The 20,518-nt window shown below is 37.6% G+C and overlaps 2 protein-coding genes across 2 annotated transcripts in view; one reads left to right on the forward strand and one right to left on the reverse strand.

The window, feature by feature from the left end:
- Positions 1-20,518, forward strand: part of LOC135196964 (sulfotransferase 1C4-like) — a 136,523-nt gene that overhangs the window by 100,849 nt on the left and 15,156 nt on the right. The gene's annotated exons all lie outside the window — the stretch shown is intronic.
- The window catches only part of LOC135196550 (uncharacterized), a 110,890-nt gene that overhangs the window by 22,923 nt on the left and 67,449 nt on the right, over positions 1-20,518 (reverse strand). The window contains 7 exon segments of the mRNA XM_064223398.1: positions 7,386-7,798; positions 7,925-7,973; positions 7,975-8,852; positions 8,987-9,211; positions 9,338-10,051; positions 10,736-10,960; positions 11,070-11,456. Of these exon segments, the coding sequence (XP_064079468.1) occupies positions 7,386-7,798; positions 7,925-7,973; positions 7,975-8,852; positions 8,987-9,211; positions 9,338-10,051; positions 10,736-10,960; positions 11,070-11,456 (2,891 nt within the window).

The raw sequence follows: 20,518 nt of genomic DNA on the forward strand, positions 1-20,518 counted from the left end.
GACAGAGGCGAGTTTGTGGGTGAGGTGTTTGTGAATGATAGGGAAGCGTTGGTGTGTTTCGCTGAATTCTACACCTGGGTCTTCGGCAGAGAGCGTCAATGATTGATCCAGTATTGGGAGGATGATTGCGTTTCGAATTCGCGTTTTCTTTTAGATTTCTGTAAAAGAAAATGACCGAGATGCTTTTTGTCCTGTCCGTCCGCCCTCACATCTCAAAAACTGCTGAGGCAAGATGGCTGCAAATCGGTAATTTGGCCATTCACCCTCCAATCATCGAGCACACCAAGTTTGATAGCCTCAATAGTTTCATTTAATTTAAGAATAAAGGTAACCATGACCGTGCGCCTGTCACAGCAACAAAAGCACACACACACACAATATATATATATATATCTATATATATATATATATATATATATATATATATATATATAATATATCACACATATCCACAGGTGAAAAATAAGAGACAGGGTGTAGGTCCTGACCGGTTTCGGCTTTATTTTCAAGCCATTGAGAAAGGACTGATACATAGTATTAGAATTCACGAGTATATATACTACACAGACAGTACTGACGAACATACACAACAGTTTGAGACTGCAGATCCCCCACCCACAGGCAGGTGTCAAGGTAGGAGTGTCTTTCAAAAATCATTAGCTAAAATTTACAATAAATTCTCAAGGGATACTACCGCTTAGGGTACAAGTCCACACCTGACAAGTGTCAGGGAGGCGGGGTTGAACATCTCATTACCACTACTGCCCCCTACAGTGTTTACAAATATAATAATCCTATTTTTCATATATCTCTACAGCCAACCTTAAAATTTAAACAGTTTACAAATTTCTTTTGATATTAAAGGATCAAGTTTATACATTCCTTGACTGATGTTCATATTATTGTTGTAACTTTCTTTTATAAAACTAGATCAATGATATTCCTTTCCATGCATTATTAGAACACACCAGCTTTTTTGCCCCTTCCCAGTTAACAATAGCATGATTGTTCTCACTAACATGTACAAATATACCACTATTTCCCGTGCATATCTCACACATTGTTTATGTTGTTCTATTCTTTTTTCCAGTGCTTTCCCGTTTGACCAATGTAAAAGTTGTCACAAGACTTACACGGGATTTTATATACACATCCTTTAGCATTGTATGGGGACGATTCTTAATAAGTACCTGTTTCATTGTTTTATTGTTTTTGTTTTTAAAACTACATTAACACCAAAATTCTTCAGGAGATGTGGGATATCTTTCATATTACTATTATAAGGTAGTACAAGCAAATTTTTGTTTCTACGTGAATGTCGTGACGAACAAGTGATACCAAGATCAATGATAACCAAGTCCTTCAAAATTAGAACGACCAACCGTTCGGTGTAATACAACGATCTATTTTGGACAAAAACATATCAGTATTAAGACATTGGAAACTAAAAACAAAAGAATTTTGAAGATTTATCGAGAAAAAAGACGTCATTTTGAAGCTTCAATACATCGGATTGGAAAGATTCTCTGCAGGAATATTGTTATTTGAATATGAGGAAGAAAGTGTATCAGAAGCTTAAACGTAAACATAACAACAAAATGAAACTCCTGATCGAAAGAAGCCCCTGGACTACCAACGCCAATCATGAATGTGTCGTCAACTTATCAAACAAGCATCTGGATAGTAATGTAACCAGTGCTTTTAGGCTTATGGTTTAAATTTTGCTCTATCAACGGGAAGTATAAACAGTGTAGAAATTACTAAAGGATTGTGCAACTTAGAAAAATATAGCGATTTAACTAGTGAAGATGTCAACATAATTAAGGGAGTGATTTATGGAAGCATGAAAAAGTCAGACACCACAAACGTACCCAAAAGATTTATGAATGCATCAATGAACTGAAAAAAGATAAAGATATACACATGACAAAAGCAGATAAATCAGGTGCCATAGTAATTTTAAAAAAAATGAATACATAGAAAAAATGGAAAGTCTTTTGGGTGATAATAGCACTTATAAAGAATTAAATAAATGAACCCGATAGAAAGTGTGAATAGTGGTTTTAATAAAAAAGTGAAAAAATCTGTTAAAAGGCAACGAAAGTCTTTATAAAGAAGGTGTGTGTGACCTCCCCATCGCTACCGTATAGTATGGTACGATAAAAAACCCATAAAGCAAACTTCCCCCTGCCAGACCAATTATCAGCTCAGTGGGTTCCGCATCTTACAAATTAGCTAAATATTTAGTGGATATCCTTAACCCATTGGTAGGTAACATCTCTAATGCCAATATTAAGAATAATGTGGACCTGATAGATAAACTAAATAGTGTAAAAGTTAATAGTGAATCGAGGACTTGTGAGCTTCGATGTAGTATCTCTATTCACAAAAGTGCCTATTGATGATTTATTGGAGTTTTTATCGGAATTCGGGGGATTATTAGAAAACAAACAACTGGATATTCCATTTTCTAAAAGCACCTTAATTGAGAACTAATAAAATTATGTGTTAAAGACTGTAAATTTGAATTCAACGGAAAATTCTACTCACAAAATTTTGGTATGGCAATGGGGAAACCCTCTGTCCCCAGTGCTAAGTAATTTATATATGGAATTTTTGAAAAGAAAATTTTAAATAATATAATTCCACGCAATGTACCTTGGTTTAGATATGTTGACGACATAATTTGTGTATGGCCAGGGAATGAAGATGTAAATAACTTTTTGCCAGGTTAAATCAATTACTACCATCAATTAAATTTACTATGGAAATAGAAAAGATGAATGCCTACCCTTTTTGGATGTCCTCATACGGAGAAATGGTAGTGGGTTTAAGTATAGTGTTTACAGAAAACCTACTAATATTTCTTCCTATGTACATTTCTATCTGGACAAAACAATAAGGTTAAAAGATCAGTGTTTTGCTTCTATGTTTTTTAAGAGCACTACGGGTATGTAGCCCAGAATATATAGATGAGGAAATAGATAAGATTCAGAATACAGGCAAGAAACTGAAAATATCCAGATAATGTACTAAATAATGCATTAAAAGCGGCAAAAAAGACCATGTATCAAAATCAAAAAGAACCTTACAACAACAAAAAATTTGCTTGTACTACCTTATAATAGTAATATGAAAGATATCCCACATCTCCTGAAGATTTTGGTGTTAATGTAGTTTTTAAAAACAATAAACAATGAAACAGGTACTTATTAAGAACTCCCCATACAATGCTAAAGGATGTGTATATAAAATCCGTGTAAGTCTTGTGACAACTTTTACATTGGTCAAACGGGGAAAGCACTGGAAAAAAGAATAGAACAACATAAACAATGTGTGAGATATGCACAGGGAAATAGTGGTATATTTGTACATGTTAGTGAGAACAATCATGCTATTAACTGGGAAGGGCAAAAAAAGCTGGTGTGTTCTAATAATGCATGGAAAAGGAATATCATTGAATCTAGTTTATAAAAGAAAGTTACAACAATAATATGAACATCAGTCAAGGAATGTATAACTTGAATCCTTTAATATCAAAAGAAATTTGTAAACTGTTTAATTTTAAGGTGGCTGTAGAGATATATGAAAAATAGGATTATTATATTTGTAAACACTGTAAAGGGGGCAGTAGTGGTAATGAGATGTTCAACCCCACCCCGCCTCCCTGACACTTGTCAGGTGTGGACTTGTACCCTAAGCGGTAGTATCCCTTGAGAATTTATTGTAAATTTAGCCTAATGATTTTTGAAAGCCACTCCTACCTTGACACCTGCCTGTGGGTGGATCTGCAGTCTCAAACTGTTGTGTGTATGTTCGTCAGTACTGTCTGTGTAGATATATACTCGTGAATTCTAATACTATGTATCAGTCCTTTGTCAATGGCTTGAAAATAAAGCCGAAACCGGTCAGGACCTACACCCTGTCTCTTATTTTTCACCTGTGGATATGTGTGATAAATGAATCACGTGCTAAAGTGATTATAATCAATATATATATATATATATAATATATATATATATAATATATATATATATATATATATAAATATATATATCTCCTCATGCACTCAAACAGGTACTCAGACAATTATCGTAAACGAACAAAATAAGATAATACTCCTAACATGTCCAACGTTACTTAACGATGGGTTAACTAATGGATAACGGAACTTTTCAAGATCTATAGAGCGGACATGAAATACTTCTCTGAAAACTAGAACAAGGTCATCACAGAGGAATGGTAAACATTTTACTGTTGAATGAGAATGAATGCCAGACCATTTCGCTTTCAAACACATACACACACACACAAACAAGTGAGTGCCCGTCTGTGATTCACCAACGGTGGCAAAGGGCCAAACATTCAAGAGTAAAACAATAACAATGACGTCATGTTTACTGAAAAGAAGTCCCGATTTCATCTTTTTAAATGCTTCCACTCTTTTGTATAGGTAATGATGCCTAGCTATGATGACCAAAATTAATCCTCCCAAAAAGTCTGAAGTACGAATTGCTGAGTGGATCCAATGGCGTTGGGAAATCACATAAGGCACAATCTTGGCTGTGCTTTTTTCCACCAAGAGACTATCAATCCAATTGATATTAGAAGTAATAATCCTCCAGGGATTGCGGAAGTAGTCTACGTTCCCTTATGAAAGTCGAAAAACCTTGGGCCCATAACACCGTCATTCTTTTGGATCCAAGTCACATAAAAGTACATCATCGCTTTCACAATCCTCGAATCCTCGAATTTTCCTCAAAACTCAGAGAAACTCGGAAGGAGAAAGGCGCCCTGCAGTTAAATCCGAGTCCTTCGGAGGGAGGCCATAGGCCACTGTCCTGCTCTACTGAAGAGGTCCTTCCTTCAGCTTAGCTGGGGAACCAAAGGATCCGGATCAAACTGCGCTGTTTCTCGGAAGATAAGGGAAACATCAGCGATTGGGAATGCGATTATATGCTTTAATGTTACTGGAAGTCTAAAAGCTTTTTACAGCAGTTTTGGGGCCAAAAGTTTTCGATTTTTATAAAACTCCTGATTTGGCATTCTTTTTACTTATTTAAAAAGGAGAGAAAACTATCTGTAGACGAGGTTGTGCTGCAACCCGTTTTCATTTCTCCGTCCACACCCAGGAGTGAAGTTGTGGCACACGCATGGGTGTCACGTGATTGGCCAACAATCAACTTTCCGCCAATCGTTGATCTGTTGTGATAATATTAAACAACGTCTTCGGTAACATATTTGAATGTTTATATACACAAAAACTTCTCATATAAATCATAACCATGTAGATTTATATCAATAATATACCAACATAAAGACACGAAAGACGAGCCTATATCAAAGCCTGCTCAGATCAAACACAATCGGACGATGAGCTTTCCAAAATTATGATTTTTGTTTTCTCCAGTACAACTGGGCTAAACTTTGCTGTTTATGCTATGTATAGTTTTATTACATGCGTTGTATCAAGGTATATCCACGTCCGTAAAACTGGACACAAGCTTTACTGATGTTGCACTCGAGAGCACAAAGCACTGAAAAAAAGAAAAACAAAATAACAGGCCTATTTGCCAGATATTGATGTTACTGGCCTTCTTTGTTGAACACACTTTCATTTTATATCGGGTCTAAAATATTTTGTTATTGTAACACTTATTCAGTCCTTCTATCTAAGTATCGTTCTCATGCTTTACATTAAAAAAATCTAAGGTGTACTTTTGTGCTGCACACGTCATCAACACACAATGGATGACAGGAACTCAGTGAGATTTCTATCTTTTGCTCGGTAAGTTATTTGGTAAAATATTTCTGAAATTGCCAGTCACTGAGCTGTTAAAATGATTTGAATGTTCGAGCTATTTTTCTATCTATCCATCTATATATCTATCTATCTGTCTATTTATATATATATATATATATATATATATATATATATACATATATATATACATATATATATATATAATATAGCTAGATAGATAGATAGATAGGCATTAAGCCAAAAATATAGCTTGATAGAGCATTAAATATCCGTAGGAAATAAATGACTCCCAAGGGGAATTATAATTAATACGTGCAACAATAAAAGTCACGATTCCAACCTGGAACTTTGGTTTAGATGCAGTGATAAGGAGCATTGCAATAATTCTTCTGGAGTGTCATTTATTCCTAGGATGTAGTGAAGGAAGTCGATAATAATTGATGTGTCGCTTGATATTTGTGAATGTAAAAACTCTCTCTCTCTCTATGTAATATTATATATATATGTATATGTATATATATATATATATATATATATATATATATATATATTATACATATATATATATATATATATATATATATATATATATATATATATATGTGTGTGTGTGTGTGTGTGTGTGCGTGTATAAAATATATATATATATACATATATAAAATATAGTATATACACAAACAATATATATGTATATATATGAATATATGTTATATATATATATATATATATATATATATATATATATATATATATATATATATAATGTATACATTTTATATACTTCTCTTTAAATGCTGAAGCCGTTGGGAGGGGTAAGGTAATGCTCTCATCTACCCCATGTCCAATAAAGAGAAATAAATCAGTTGATAGAAATCTGGTAAAACGGAAGCAAGGAGAGAATTCCAAAGCCGGGCATTAAAGGGAGAAGAGAAGAGAAGGTCAAAGAACCGACCAACATCCCCGTGGTTTTGTGACCTTCACAAAAGCCAGGTCATAGACGAGAAATGTTCCACTGAATGGCTATGAAAAGGTCGAAGAATAGACATCTTTTTTATTACAATTATTTCTTGGTCTGATCATTCACATATCAAAAAAACCACACGAGTAAAATAGAAAATATAATTCTTATATAAAAATTGACATCAGTTCATTTTGTTAGCTATAAAGTGTTGAAGTCTACAGGTGATTTATTGAAGAGGCGGTAAAGAAAATTGACAAAATTGGAGAATCCATCCAAATACAGCAATTGGGAAAAAAAATCAAGGTCTAAAGATTTGTATACTATATAGGAGAGACGAAATTCACATCGAAGCATCTTCTTTGGTCTCAGACACATCTGTAAAAAGAAATTATAGGAATAAATTAACGAAACTTTAAAAATCACAACACACTTAATAGTCGCAGAATATGAGATTCTTTGAACAATGAGACATTGTGGACGGGATTTACCTTTCTTCTGCTGTCAACAAATTTCCTCCGGGATGCTGGGCGTGATTGGCCAGGATTTTGCGACGAAATTTTGAATGTTTGGGTTGAATATCACAGATGAATTCTAGCCTCTTCTTCTAGGTCCCTAATTCATTACAAAAATATGTATATTCTGCTATAAGCAATTCATCACTAAAATTGTGAAGACTGCTGCTGGCAGGAATTGTAGCTACTGCAGAGGGTACGAGAGGAGTAACCGTCTCCCTGCTCGGAGGACTGCTTCACCTTCTTCTCCTCCCATTTGTGAGCACCTTCGGTGTGACTTTCGTGCTTCGACCTGGCCTCGGTCGACATCTTCCTGACGCCGTCTGCTGAACCAGCGTTCACCCTCTTCGGGCACTGCACTGTCAGGATCCCGTCGGAGGAGATGGCCGAGGTTATGGTGCTCATATTGAAGGACTCGGGAAGGAGGAAGCGATGAGAGAAAGTCAAGGAGTTCGCGGACTTGGCTTCGCTGTTTTCTGCTTTGCCTTCGATCACAAGTTCTTCTCCTTCGACTCGCACTGTGAGGTCCCCATTGATGAAGTCCTTAGCATCTACAGCTACCTGCAAATCATAAAGAGGCACAAATGAGTTCTGAAAAGTCTCAAGTAATGACAAAGTAAAGATGATGAAGAAAGTCTGAGTATATAGAAATCATGCAAAATATGACAGTTGATGCGGTCCACTGACCTTAAAGGAGTCATTGTCTTCTTGAGCATATAGAGCCTTGATCTAACTCTCAGTCACTCTGTCGCAGACTTCTGTAGGCTGTCATACAGTCTTCGTTGGGCAAGAAGTGCCTGGATTTGACAAGAACATCTTTCACAGCTTCCTGGAAGCTCTTTTGATAGTCCCCGAAGAAAGTATCATCAAGGAAAAGTCCTTTTCTGGCGATAGGGAGGTAATGTGTGGCTGCTGAAGTACAAGCAAGGTTGTCTGAAAGTCGATTACTCATGAGAGCCTTTTCACTGCTGGCGGCTTTCGCCCTCTGGTGGAGAAAATGACATTTGTCCTTTTGACCGATGGCAGAAGCATTGCTTTCCTTGCTTTCATTTTGTTGCTTTATTTTGTCACCGAAAGACTCTGCCTTCACATGACTAGATGCTGCTTCCACACTAATTGGAATAATGCAGTCCTTCTGGTGAGCGACTGAATGAGCCTTGGTGTTGTCTGGAGATCCTTGTATATTGATTGGAATGACACGATCTGCGGCAGCCTGGTCTTTCACTGTCAGCTGTTGAACTTTTAGATCTTGCTTCTCTTCTTGGAATTTTCTTGTCAGGCCTGTTTGTTTGTCTAAGCTCTGCTGTCTTGTGTGAGCAGACACGCCTTCCACATTAACTGGAATAATACATTCTTTACCAGCTTGGCTTGCTTGGCTTTGCAGCTTCGAGCTCTCGAAATTCTTATCAGTGCAATCTTTTTGTACTTTTATTTGGTTGCCCACATTCTGGCCGGTGGTACAAATAGTATTTCCTTCACTGTTATTGTCAGTTGATGAGAAAGAGGTCTTGGAAGAATTTTGGTTTTCTTGTGTCTTCTTAACTACCACATCCTTGGCGTCTGCTGCCTCAATGCTCACTGGGACGATAACTTCTTTCAGTTGTATAGATGAAGGCTGCAAAGGGAAAGAATTTGCTTAGTAGGCTTTGACTAAGAATCTGTAAAATGATAATTATGTATTACTCATATATGTCTATGAATTCATTGAACTCTGTACAGACATAAATAGAGAAAAATGCCTCTTGATACCTTCTTGGGGGCGGTGATTGTGAGTACCCCATCTGAAGACACAACTGAAGAAACAGACTCAAGCTTGAGATTTCCTGGTACACTGAAACGTTTCAAGAAACGTTTCATAGACTTCAATCCTCCTTCTTCCTTTTCTATTTGTCCTTCAATCACAATCTCACGGTCATTTATGGCCTTCACTGTCACCTCGCCACCATTCATGAAGTCCTGAACGTCTAGTACGAACTGGAAGTAAATGAATCATACATTTTATTACATTACTTTGGTTAAGGTTTGTTTCACTCACTGGAATATGGTATTATTATGTTGATGTCACTGATCAATACATAAGTGAATTTTTCAGAATCTCACCTTGTGGTTAGTTTCGTCTTCTGTTGTCTTAACGGCCTGGGTCTCCTCTGCGAAGTTTTGGAGGCGAAGTCTTCTGTATGCAGACAAGTTGTCTTCCATAAGCATGGAAGTTGCCGCTCCCCACCTGGAGAGGATGTCTTGCACTGCCGACTGGAAATCTTTCTGGACACTCCTGAAATAGGAGTCACTGAAGAAAGGACCTCTCCGAGAAACGGGAAGAATACTGAAACCAGTCATTACGGGAACGTCATAGCAGTTTGTATTCGAGGCAGACTTTTGATTTGCTTTGTTCTCGACTTGCAAGACGTTTGCCTTCTCTGTTGTATCCTTGTGTTCTTGTGAACTCTTTTCTCGGCTTTCTGCCTCCCATTCTTTTTCTATGTTGATGTATTTTGTCTGTGTATCATTTTTATTATCTGGAGACGCCTCCTGCTGTACGGGAATAATCTTCTCAGACCCTGAAGACGCGTTGATCTTTATTGGCACTTTCACTCCTTCCTGCAGGGCCAACTTCGTCTCTGGAGCCTTGTGCCAAGAGCCAATCTTCTTGTTGCAGTCTCTGCAGTAATAAACGACGTCATTCTTTCCTTTCGTTGTATCTGAGCGAGCACTATTCTCCATGACAGACTCCTTTGATGAAGAGCTGGCAGTGGCTGTCGTTCCCTCAATTTCCACTGGGATTTGTCTGGTTGACTTAGCCTTTTCTTCTGCATTCTGGGAAGAAAAAAAGGTGATGCTATAGTGCCTCAGATGAAAAATTTTTTAAACTTTACTCTTTGTCTCTGCCATTCCTAGACAACTTTTATCTAGGCCCAGTTTCGAAGTTTAAAAGAAAAAGAAAAAAATCTATTAATCTCGGTTTTTCAGTGATTCACGGTAATTTCAAAGGGTACTTAACTGAAGTTTCTCTTCCATTTTTACAAATTCATGAGTCGGATTATCTCATAAGGAAGTTGGGGATTTCATGTCTAAATGGCCTATCTCTTATCTTTTGCATTCTTATTGTTAGAGTACGAAGTCAACGTTTAAGTAAGTTGGTCTGTGGTTGTGGAATTTTTCGTTGATTATTTAAATAACGATCTTATAGAAACCACAACTGGAAAAAACTGAAATTTTCCACATTTCTCATAATGACGTCGGCACTGAATCTTTCGGTTTCTTTCTTTTCTTCTTTTCAAATGTAAAAAATAAATACAATGTCTCAATCGTAAGTATGGCTATCAAGTCTGACTTTAAGGGAGTTATTTCAGAAATTGGTAAAAGAGAAAACAAACCAACTAAATAACTAACCTCACATAGAAGTTATGGACACAATAACTGTGTGAAAAATGCAAAGTGTTTACCAGTACAGCGGGGTAACATGGGACAAGAACAAGGAAGTACGGAGTTAGGTCTTACCAACTTTGGCGCCTCGATCGTCAGCACTCCGTCAGAGGAGAGCACTGAGGTGACGTCAGCCATGTTGACAGAACTTGGGAAAGTGAATCTCCTGCAGAACCTCCTGGAGGAGAAGGATCCTTCTCCAGGACTGCCATTCCCCTGACCCTCAACAACCACCTCCTTTTCTCCCAACACCTTCACCTTGATGTCTCCTTCCACGAAGTCCTGGACATCCATCACAACCTGAAAGAAAAGGTATTATGCGTAGTGTGAACCATTCCTCGAATGACGTCGTTTATAGTGAAAAAAAATTCCATTTCATGACGATGCCTGAAAAAAGTTGATGTCTTACCTTATGAGTGCGGTTGTCGGACACTACAGTAAACGCATGGTTGTCTTCCTGTAGGTTACTGTGGGATCTCAGCTGTCTGTAAAGGCTGAAACTGCTGTCAGAAGAGTGGCTGTCTTTCAGCCAGTCTGCTGCTAACTCGTCTGCATCCTTCCACTTGGTGAGCATCTCCTGAATGGCCGAGTGGAAATATGTGCGGGCATTTTCGAAGAATGAGTCGTGGAAAAAATGTCCCCTTCGAGAAACTGGGAGCCACAATTCGTCGCAGGCTTTCGAACTGACTCTGCATTGACAGATGTGAGGCACCAAGTTGAAAGCAGAGTTCTGCATGGCGAAGGAGCCGCATTTTTCGATGGGAGCCATTTCGTCTGGAGAATAGATTAGCTGAAACTACGAAGAAGAAGCACAAATGGGAATTGTCGCGTTATTTTTTACGTTCGAATGAAGCTAAGGAAAAAGATCGTCTTTCTTCCTCGGGGGAGTGATTTCACACATACAACAGGTAGTTGCTTACTGGCGACCGACGAGGAGGTTACCCAGATATATACCAGTTCCACGCCAACTCTCGTTTGAGAGGCGGCCAATGTGTCATGGCTCCACTTCTGCTACTGCGTCACTCAGCCAAATTTACTTAACAAATGTGTTTGATGGAATGCGGTGGAGGTGTCATGACTCTTTACATGATGCCATCACAAAGATTAAAGCATATCCGGTCTTGTCATATAGTTTCTTCTAGAATGAATGAAGTGCTTGTGTCATTATCTCGCTTCTCTGCTGGTTTCTCTCAGGTCAGTCTTTGAAGGGAAATAGGTTTAACTAGAGCTAGCTTTTTTCCAGAACAATTATTACTACAATAACAAGTCAGAACCAAAATCGTCTAAAGTTGGAGAACTGAAAGGCAGGTTTAATGCATACTTATGTATGTATGTATATATATATATATAATATATATATATATAATATATATATATATATATATATATATATATTTGTATACTCGCAATAAGCTACAAATGTCCTCTATTATGCAATTCGCTTCACCTTTGAATTAATATATTTTCATATATGTTGACCGAATGGGAATTTTTTAGCTGGACGAATCGACAAAGTTACTGAAGTCCTGATATCTCCTCAGTCCGCTTGGCGCTGGTTCGAACCCAAGAGACGACGAAAGTATTATCAACTAAAAAAAAAATTCCCCTTTGATTAACATATATGAAAATATATTAATTCCGAGGAACAGCGAATTAGATATTAAAGGACATTTTTAGCTTAATGCACACACACACACACACACATATATATATATATAATATATATATATATATATATATATATCAGGAGAGAGAGAGAGAGAGAGAGAGAGATTTTATGCATTCACAAATACTGAGTCGTAACTGTCGTTTAATATCCGATTGACTTTACTTCGAGAATAACTTACACCCAAGGAGAATAATTAATGATTATATATTATAATAGAAGTGTCCCCAGTGGATTTCGTACTGACGCCTGGTTGTGACACAACAGCATAAACTGACCTTTGACCACTGACCCATCTTGATGGCTCTAATCCCCCTGATGACGAAGCACTTATCAATTAAAATTCCTTTTGAATTTGGATTATTCCCGAGGTATAGTGGATATGCAACGACATTTGTAACTATATGCATTAAGCTACAAATGTCATTTACTATCCAATTCGCTCTACCTCGGAATTAATGTATTTTCATATATGTTAACCAAAGGGGAATTCACTTATGTTACCGACTTGGCCTGAAGTCCTGAATTCTTCTCAGCTAGCTAGTTCGAATCCATGAGAGGACGAAGATTTTATCAGCTAAAATATCCCCCTTCGGTTAACATAAGTGAAAATATAATAATTCCTTGGGTTCATCTTCAGTCCAAATACACAATTAGTTACAACATATACTGAGGTGAATTTAAAAATAAACAAAGAGTCGTTGAAGATCATGGGCACCGTCGTTAGCTTCATTTAGGACCAGGTGATGAAGAAGGAGGGCATTTAACTCCAACTAGGTGATTTTCTCTCTCCTATCAATCTTTCTGGCTGCAATTCTGTTGGATCTCCGCAATGGTTGTTGCAACATTGCGGGAAGTCCTTCATCCGAGGGTGTAAATTGGGCACCGTAACCAGCGGTTACCTGGACAGGGAGAGGCAAGGTGGAAGCAGCATCAGGAGAGAGAAAAACAGAGCCTGTCTTACAGTTAAAAATGTGATTGCAGTTCATTAGCTCGCTTATGTTCACCCAAACGTATATCTAGTCCATGCCCACTTTTGCCAAAATATTTACTATTACAATCGTAAACGCCTGGGACTATGGGATTTTTATCATTGTTATTGTTTCTTACGAGGGTGCGTCTTCTTATTGTATTTTCATACTTGAACCCAATTTTAGTTTCCTTCTGACTTTTGTTTATATGCCCACTTATATTCTTCACTTCTGGATTAAAGGGAAGGGACACATCTTTTTGGTTGTTCCTTGGTATTATCTCTTAGTCCATAGAACGACTTCCTTGCTCACGAAATTGCTTTCTCAATGAAGTGAGGGGATATCAAAGACTTCTAAAAGTAGCCGTGATGTGTTTAAGTTCACCGTCTATATATTTGGGGTTCCAAATTCTGAATGTGCGCTAAAGCAAAATTCATAATAACGCTACTTTTTATTTCTCTTGGGTGAAAAGAATAAAGAGGACATAACTCTCGGAATTAGTAGATTTTCTGGTAAACTGAAAATTTAAACCTCTGGCTATTACAGTCCCTGAACACTAGAACATCTAAAAAAGTAATTTAAAATCCACTTCTACTTCTGTTGTGAACTTAATTGAGGGTAAAATGCTATTCGCTATTTCTACTAGTTTCTTTAGCTTTCACTGGTATCTTTAAATAATGAAAAATGTCATCTACATATCTCACCCATAAAACTGGTTTCGTTTCTTCATCACACCTGTTTAAAATTTCTTTTTCCATACACTCCATGCAAATGTTAGCGAGGACTGGGGACAGAGGGGAACCCAATCACAAAACAGCGCAATAGTAGCACATACTTTCAGTAATGATCATAGACCCAACTGGAACGAGGCAAAAATTATCTTTAAAAGTAATAATGTAAATGTTAGACAACTAGTCGAGGAAACAAGTCTTTTGTCAACGAAGACCCATTTGTTAATTATTATATTACTAGTATGTTTTTAAAAGATTTTAACTGTAGGACAGGCTCTGTTTTTCCCTCTCCTTATGCTGCTTTCACCATGCCTCTCCCTGTCCAGTTAACTGCTGGTTACCTGGTTACGGTGCCCAATCTATGCCCTCAGATGAAGGACTTCGTGCAACGTTCCAACAACCATTGCGGAGATCCAACAGAATTGCAGCCAGAAGGATTGATAGGGGAGAGAAAATCACCTAGTTGGAGTTAACTGCCCTCTTTCTTCATCACCTGGTCCTTAAACAAGCTAACGACCGGTGTCAACGATCTTCAATGACTCTTGTTTATTTTGTAAAGTTTCAAAAATTATACACGGACTCGCAACACTTTGTATTATTGTCGACCATTGAGAACATTATATTATATTGGAAGGATATATGTTGGAAGGATAGATTAGAGAAGACCGAAACATTTCGATATCGAGGAAGCTCAAAATCGCCTGTGGAGGACAGACGCGAGTTTGTGGGTGTGGTGTGTGTGAAGGATAGAGAAGCGTTGGTGTGTTTTCGCTGAATCCTACACCTGGGTCTTCGCCAGAGAGCGTCAATGATTGATCCAGTATTGGCAGCTTTCTTTTAGATATCTGTAAAGAAAATGACGAGATGGCTTTTTGCGCTTTCCGTCCGCCCTCAGATCTCAAAAACTGCTGAGGCAAGATGACTGCAAATCGGTAATTTGGTCATACCCCCTCCAATCATCGAGCACACCAAATAGATAGCCTCAGTAGTTTTATTTAATTCAAGAATAAAGGTAACCATGACCGTGCGCCTGTCACAGCAACAAAGCACACACACACACACACACACACACACACACACACACACACACACACATATATATATATATATATATATTAATATATATATATATATATTATATATATTATACTAGATATATCCTCATGCACTCAAACAGGTACTCGGACAATTATCGTAAACGAACAAATAAGATAATACTCCTTACATGTCCAACGTTACTTAACGATGGGGTAACTGATGGATAACGGAACTTTTCAAGATGATCTACAGTGCAGAAATGAAATACTTCTTTGAAAACTTGAACAAGGTCATCACAGAGGAATGGTAAACATTTTACTGTTGAATGAGAATGAATGCCAAACCGTTTCGCTTACACACACATACACACAAACAAGTAGATGGGTGCCACTTTGTGATTCACTAACGGTGGCAAAGGGCCAAACATTCAAGAGTAAAACAATAACAATTACGTCATGTTTACTGAAAAGAAGTTCCGATTTCTTATTTTTAAATGCTTCCACTCTTTTGTATAGGTAATGATGCCAGCTATGATGACCAAAATTAATCTTTCCAAAAAGCCTGAAGTACGAATTGCTGAGTGGATCCAATGGTGTTGGAAAATCACAAAAGGCACAATCTTGGCTGCGTCTTTTTTCCACCACAAGACTATCAATCCTAATTGATATTAGAAGTAATAATAATCACCTAGGAATTGCGGAAGTAGTCTTACGTCCCTTATGAAAGTCGAAAAACCTTGGCCCCAAAACACCGTCATTCTTTCGGATTCAAGTCACATAAAAGTATAAACATAATCACTTTCACAATCCTCGAATATCGAAGTTTCCCCAAAACTCTGAGAGAAACTCGGGAGGAGAAAGGAATCCTGCAGTCAAATCCGAGTCCTTCGGAGGGAGGTCATAGACCACAGTCCTGCTCTACTGAAGGGGTCCTTCCTTCGGCTTAGCTGGGGAACCAAGGGACCTGGATCAGACTACACGGCTTCTCGGAAGATAAGGGAAACCTCAGCGATTGGGAATGCGATTATATGCTTTAATGTCACTGGAATCTAAAAGCTTTACAGCAGATTTGGGGCCAAAAGTTTTCGATTTTTATAAACATGCTGATTTGGCATTCTTTTTTATTTATTTAATTTTCTTGATGGGTTAATCATCAAAGACCGAAATACAATAGATCTTCGTTGCATCGATTACTAGAGAAACTATCTGTAGACGAGGCTTGTCTACAATCAGTTTCATTTCTCCGTCCACCCAGGAGTGAAGTTGTGGCACATACGCATGGGTGTCACGTGATTGGCCAACAATCAACTTTCCGATATCTTTGATCTGTTGTGATAAATATTAAACAACGTCTTTGGTAACATATTTGAATGTTTTTATACACAAAATTTCTCATATAAATCATAAACATGTAGATTAATATCAATAATATACCAACATAAGCACACGAAAGACGAGCCTGTATCAAAGTCGGCTCAGATCAAACACAACCGGACGATGAACTTTCCAAAATTATGATTTTTTTTCTCTAGTAAGCCGGGTTAAACTTTGCCGTTCAAATAAACGATATTTCCTCATAATTCAATCTTTATTCTATGTATAGTTTCATTGCATGCGTTTACCAAGGTTATATCCACGTCGGTAAATTAGAAAAACAACCTTTACTGATGTTGACCTCTAGAATACAAAGCACTGACAAGCCAATAACAGGCCTATACGCCAGATATCTTTAGTTACTGGCCTTCTTTTAAACACACTTTCATTTGTTATTGTAACACTTATTTAGTTCTTCTATCTAAGAATCGTTCTCATGCTTTACATTGAAAAAAAAAAATCTAGGGTAGCCTTTTGATGCTGCACACGTCATCAACACACAATGGATGGCAGGAACTCAGTGAGATTTCAATCTTTTGCTCGGTAAGTTAATTGGTAAAATATTTCTGAAATTGCCAGTCACTGAGCTGTTAAAATGATTTGAATGTTCGAGAAAATTTTTATATAAACATGCAAAGTATTCTGAAAAGCAAACCGCGCAATACCATTGCCATGCATAAATTGATATTTCCCTCTCTCCAGCCGCTGTTACATTAGTTGTCCCTTTCACCACCCGTCTCTCTACCTGCTAAAACCTACGTTGGTGAAGGGACAGTTGGAATGAAGTTAACTGTAGTTGACCTGTTTTTTTTCCTGTAGAACGGCTCATTGCTTCCAGCTAAAGCTAAAATATGAATTATCATAAAAAAATTATTATTTGGATACCTACCTTCCATTAACGATAGCTTATATCGCCTAGCCTATCGGCGCTGAGATACAGTTATCTTTAACAGTAGGTAAGAGTCATTCCAATATATAAATCCCTCTAGACTGAAACACTGATTTCTCCTCTCTGCTTGAAACGGCTGGGGGAATGCAGGGGCGCCATCTGGTCTCTAAAAGTGGCGGTGACATTCTGAAAATTATACGGTTAATATTGGAGAGCGAAGTGAGCCTATATGCAGCTTGGGTTCATCGTCCCCTCCCAACTAACCCCAAACACCACCCCCTTCCCCCGCGAAATTTTTCGATGAAATGAACATGATTTGATGTATTTTAATGCCATATAAATATTTACATATGGATGATATTAAAGGATAAGGATGACTGATTTATCAATATTAGTCAGTCAACAAGTTTTACGAGTCCACAATTTACAGATTGACCAAGATGCGGTACACTGACTATACCAAAATCATGGTGAATGTTTTATGTGCTGAAAGAAGCTTATCCAGCAGTGTATCGATCATGGCCTATAACCTGGCGATAGTGCAGATTTCAAATTTTCAGGTCTAGGTCTGCTGAGTTTTAACTTTAAGACATAATATATTAGTAGAAATATAATGTCTAATGGGAAAATCAAAGGCTTCGATGCAAGAAAAATAGTATATAATAAACTCACAGGCAGCTGCTGCTAGCGTTGGCCTTTGCAAGACTTCGTATGTAAGCAGTGGGATAACGTCAGTTGAAATTTAAATGAACAAATTAATCTGAGCACGAATCTAATGAAAAACTTCACTCTATTTCTTTATTATTTTAATAATATTTTATAGCAGTTTGTGTGAGTGTATATTACATTTTATAATATTGTTAATAGCTTCATTTCCAGCATCTATTATATAAAAACTTGGAGGAAAAAAGTCGGCGCGAGAGGGGGGGGGGGGGACCAATTGGTATGATTGTCCCCCCTGAATAAAATTCCCCCTTCCCCCGCCAGAAAGACGCCCATGGGGGACTGTCAGGGTTTCCTCCAGCCTCCTCTCTGTCAACGTGCGGCGCTATCTCTCTCTCTCTTTGTCCATAATGAAGTGCAGATCTCATCTCCAGATGTTTAGATGTTCCATAAATCTTGCATCAACTGCGAGTGGTCTGGAGGTAATCTTGGGAATCAAACAAGATTGCGTAAAACCCTCTAATTAGGTAAATCGTAGTTAACAAGCTTTTACCCGGAAACAACATTCACGAAATCTGACAAGTTATTATCATCAATGTTGCTTCTGGAACATTAAAGAAAAGAAAAATAAAAGAACTTGTTTTTCTCGAAATTGCAGCAGAAAACAGCGCTGTTGGAACATATAATACCAAAAGAAAAAATAGAAAGAAATCTCATAAATCATGCGATTGTCGACGCTGCATATGAGCAGTCCTCAGTGGTTGAGAGCCATTTGCATTCTAGAATAAGGGACCTTGCTAAAAAGTTTACATTTTGAAGTTTAAAGATGAAATATACATAATACATGTCTGAGTCATTTGTAACAACGAAAGCTGGAATTTATTCATTAATCACTATTATGATCACATTCACAGCCATTAATAGAATGTACGAGTTTGAATAAGTGAATCAGGAAGAATAAAGACTGAAGACGCTATGGTGGTACCGCAGTTCGCTGTAAGAAATTGGGAGGGAAGGCTAGGCAATTTCAATACAATAATTGTCGAAAATTCGGAATCAACTTGCGCGCAAATGTAGTTTGAAAATACTTTTCAAATCTTAACCCAGAGATGCTGCAAAATGTAACTTTTCATTTGTTTCTCATCTGAGTAAATCATGAAATAACGGTGAGAAGACAGCGGGTTTCGGCCATGAATGACTGCTACGGACGTGGGGGGGGTTGGTGGGGGGGGGGGGGGGGGAACGGCAGTGGTGGATCTAGACATTTTTCATGGGGGCGGCAGGTCGGGGGCGGGGGGACTTAGGATTATCATGTATACGAAACACGTATACACACATACAGTGCATATATATGAATAATAATTATATATGTATGTACACACGTGTATATACACACGTGTATATACACAGTAATAGTAGCGTTATTGAAAATGATCATTATCTAAATTTTTGTTTACTAATAATGATTTACTGAAAAAAAAACAAAAAAAACAATATTACCATTATTCATTCCATGATGGGTGGGGGGGACAGTGACCAGGTCCCCTCCAACAAATCCGCCAAGCGGGGGAGGGGCGACCTAAGTGTCTGAACTCGTTTCGTGGCTATGGGATCGAGACAGCATAATCTAATAAATCATTTATGTTCGCTCTCTCTCTCTCTCTCTCTCTCTCTCTCTCTCTCTCTCTCTCTCTCTCTCTCTATATATATATATATATATATATATATATATATATATATATATATATATATATAATACACACAAACATATATATATGTGTGTGTGTCTAATCACATCACCGTGACTCATAAATACGCATTAAACTACAGATGTCTTCACTATCAAATTCGCTCTACCTTGGAATTAATATATTTTCATATTATGTTAACTGAAGAGGGATTTTATCAACTGAAAAATTCCCCTTCGGTTTAATCATATATGAGAATATATTAATTCCGAGGTAGAGCGAATTAGATATTAAAGCACATTTGTAGCTTAATGCGTGTGTGTGTGTGTGTGTTGAAAACAGGGGCATTAGTACAAAATTGGTATAATTAACGTTCAGTGTTTTTCATACTGAAAAACTTTGTATTCCTTGTGAGGTTATTCATCAACCCACGAGAAACTTAATTGGTTTCTTTCGTGTCGCCTACTTGCTTAACCTTGAAGATGGCGTCCCACGTCTGTCACTGTGGGGGCACTTTTAAAAAGATCGCGAAGAGTATTGGCTCCTTTATTCCTCCAAGATTTCCAAGATTGGCTTCCCCTTTTCTCGCAGAGGACATTTCTTCCACAATTCTTTTTTTTTGAAAATGTCCACAGTTACTTCGATTCGGCGTTAGAGAAACTAAACAAATGGAGTGACACGAATGTGCTTGACTTCCACCTTTAAAAGCACTGACCACTGAATTAATGCACTAAAATACCAATCTACATGAAGGATAGAGTCCCAGTGTTTCTTAACCAAGGCGAGGCAAGCGCCCTAGGGAAAATAATCTCTAATTATATTCGCTATTCATCTCCTTA

Source organism: Macrobrachium nipponense, chromosome 18, assembly GCF_015104395.2.
Source record: "Macrobrachium nipponense isolate FS-2020 chromosome 18, ASM1510439v2, whole genome shotgun sequence".
Taxonomy (NCBI): Eukaryota; Metazoa; Arthropoda; class Malacostraca; order Decapoda; family Palaemonidae; genus Macrobrachium; species Macrobrachium nipponense.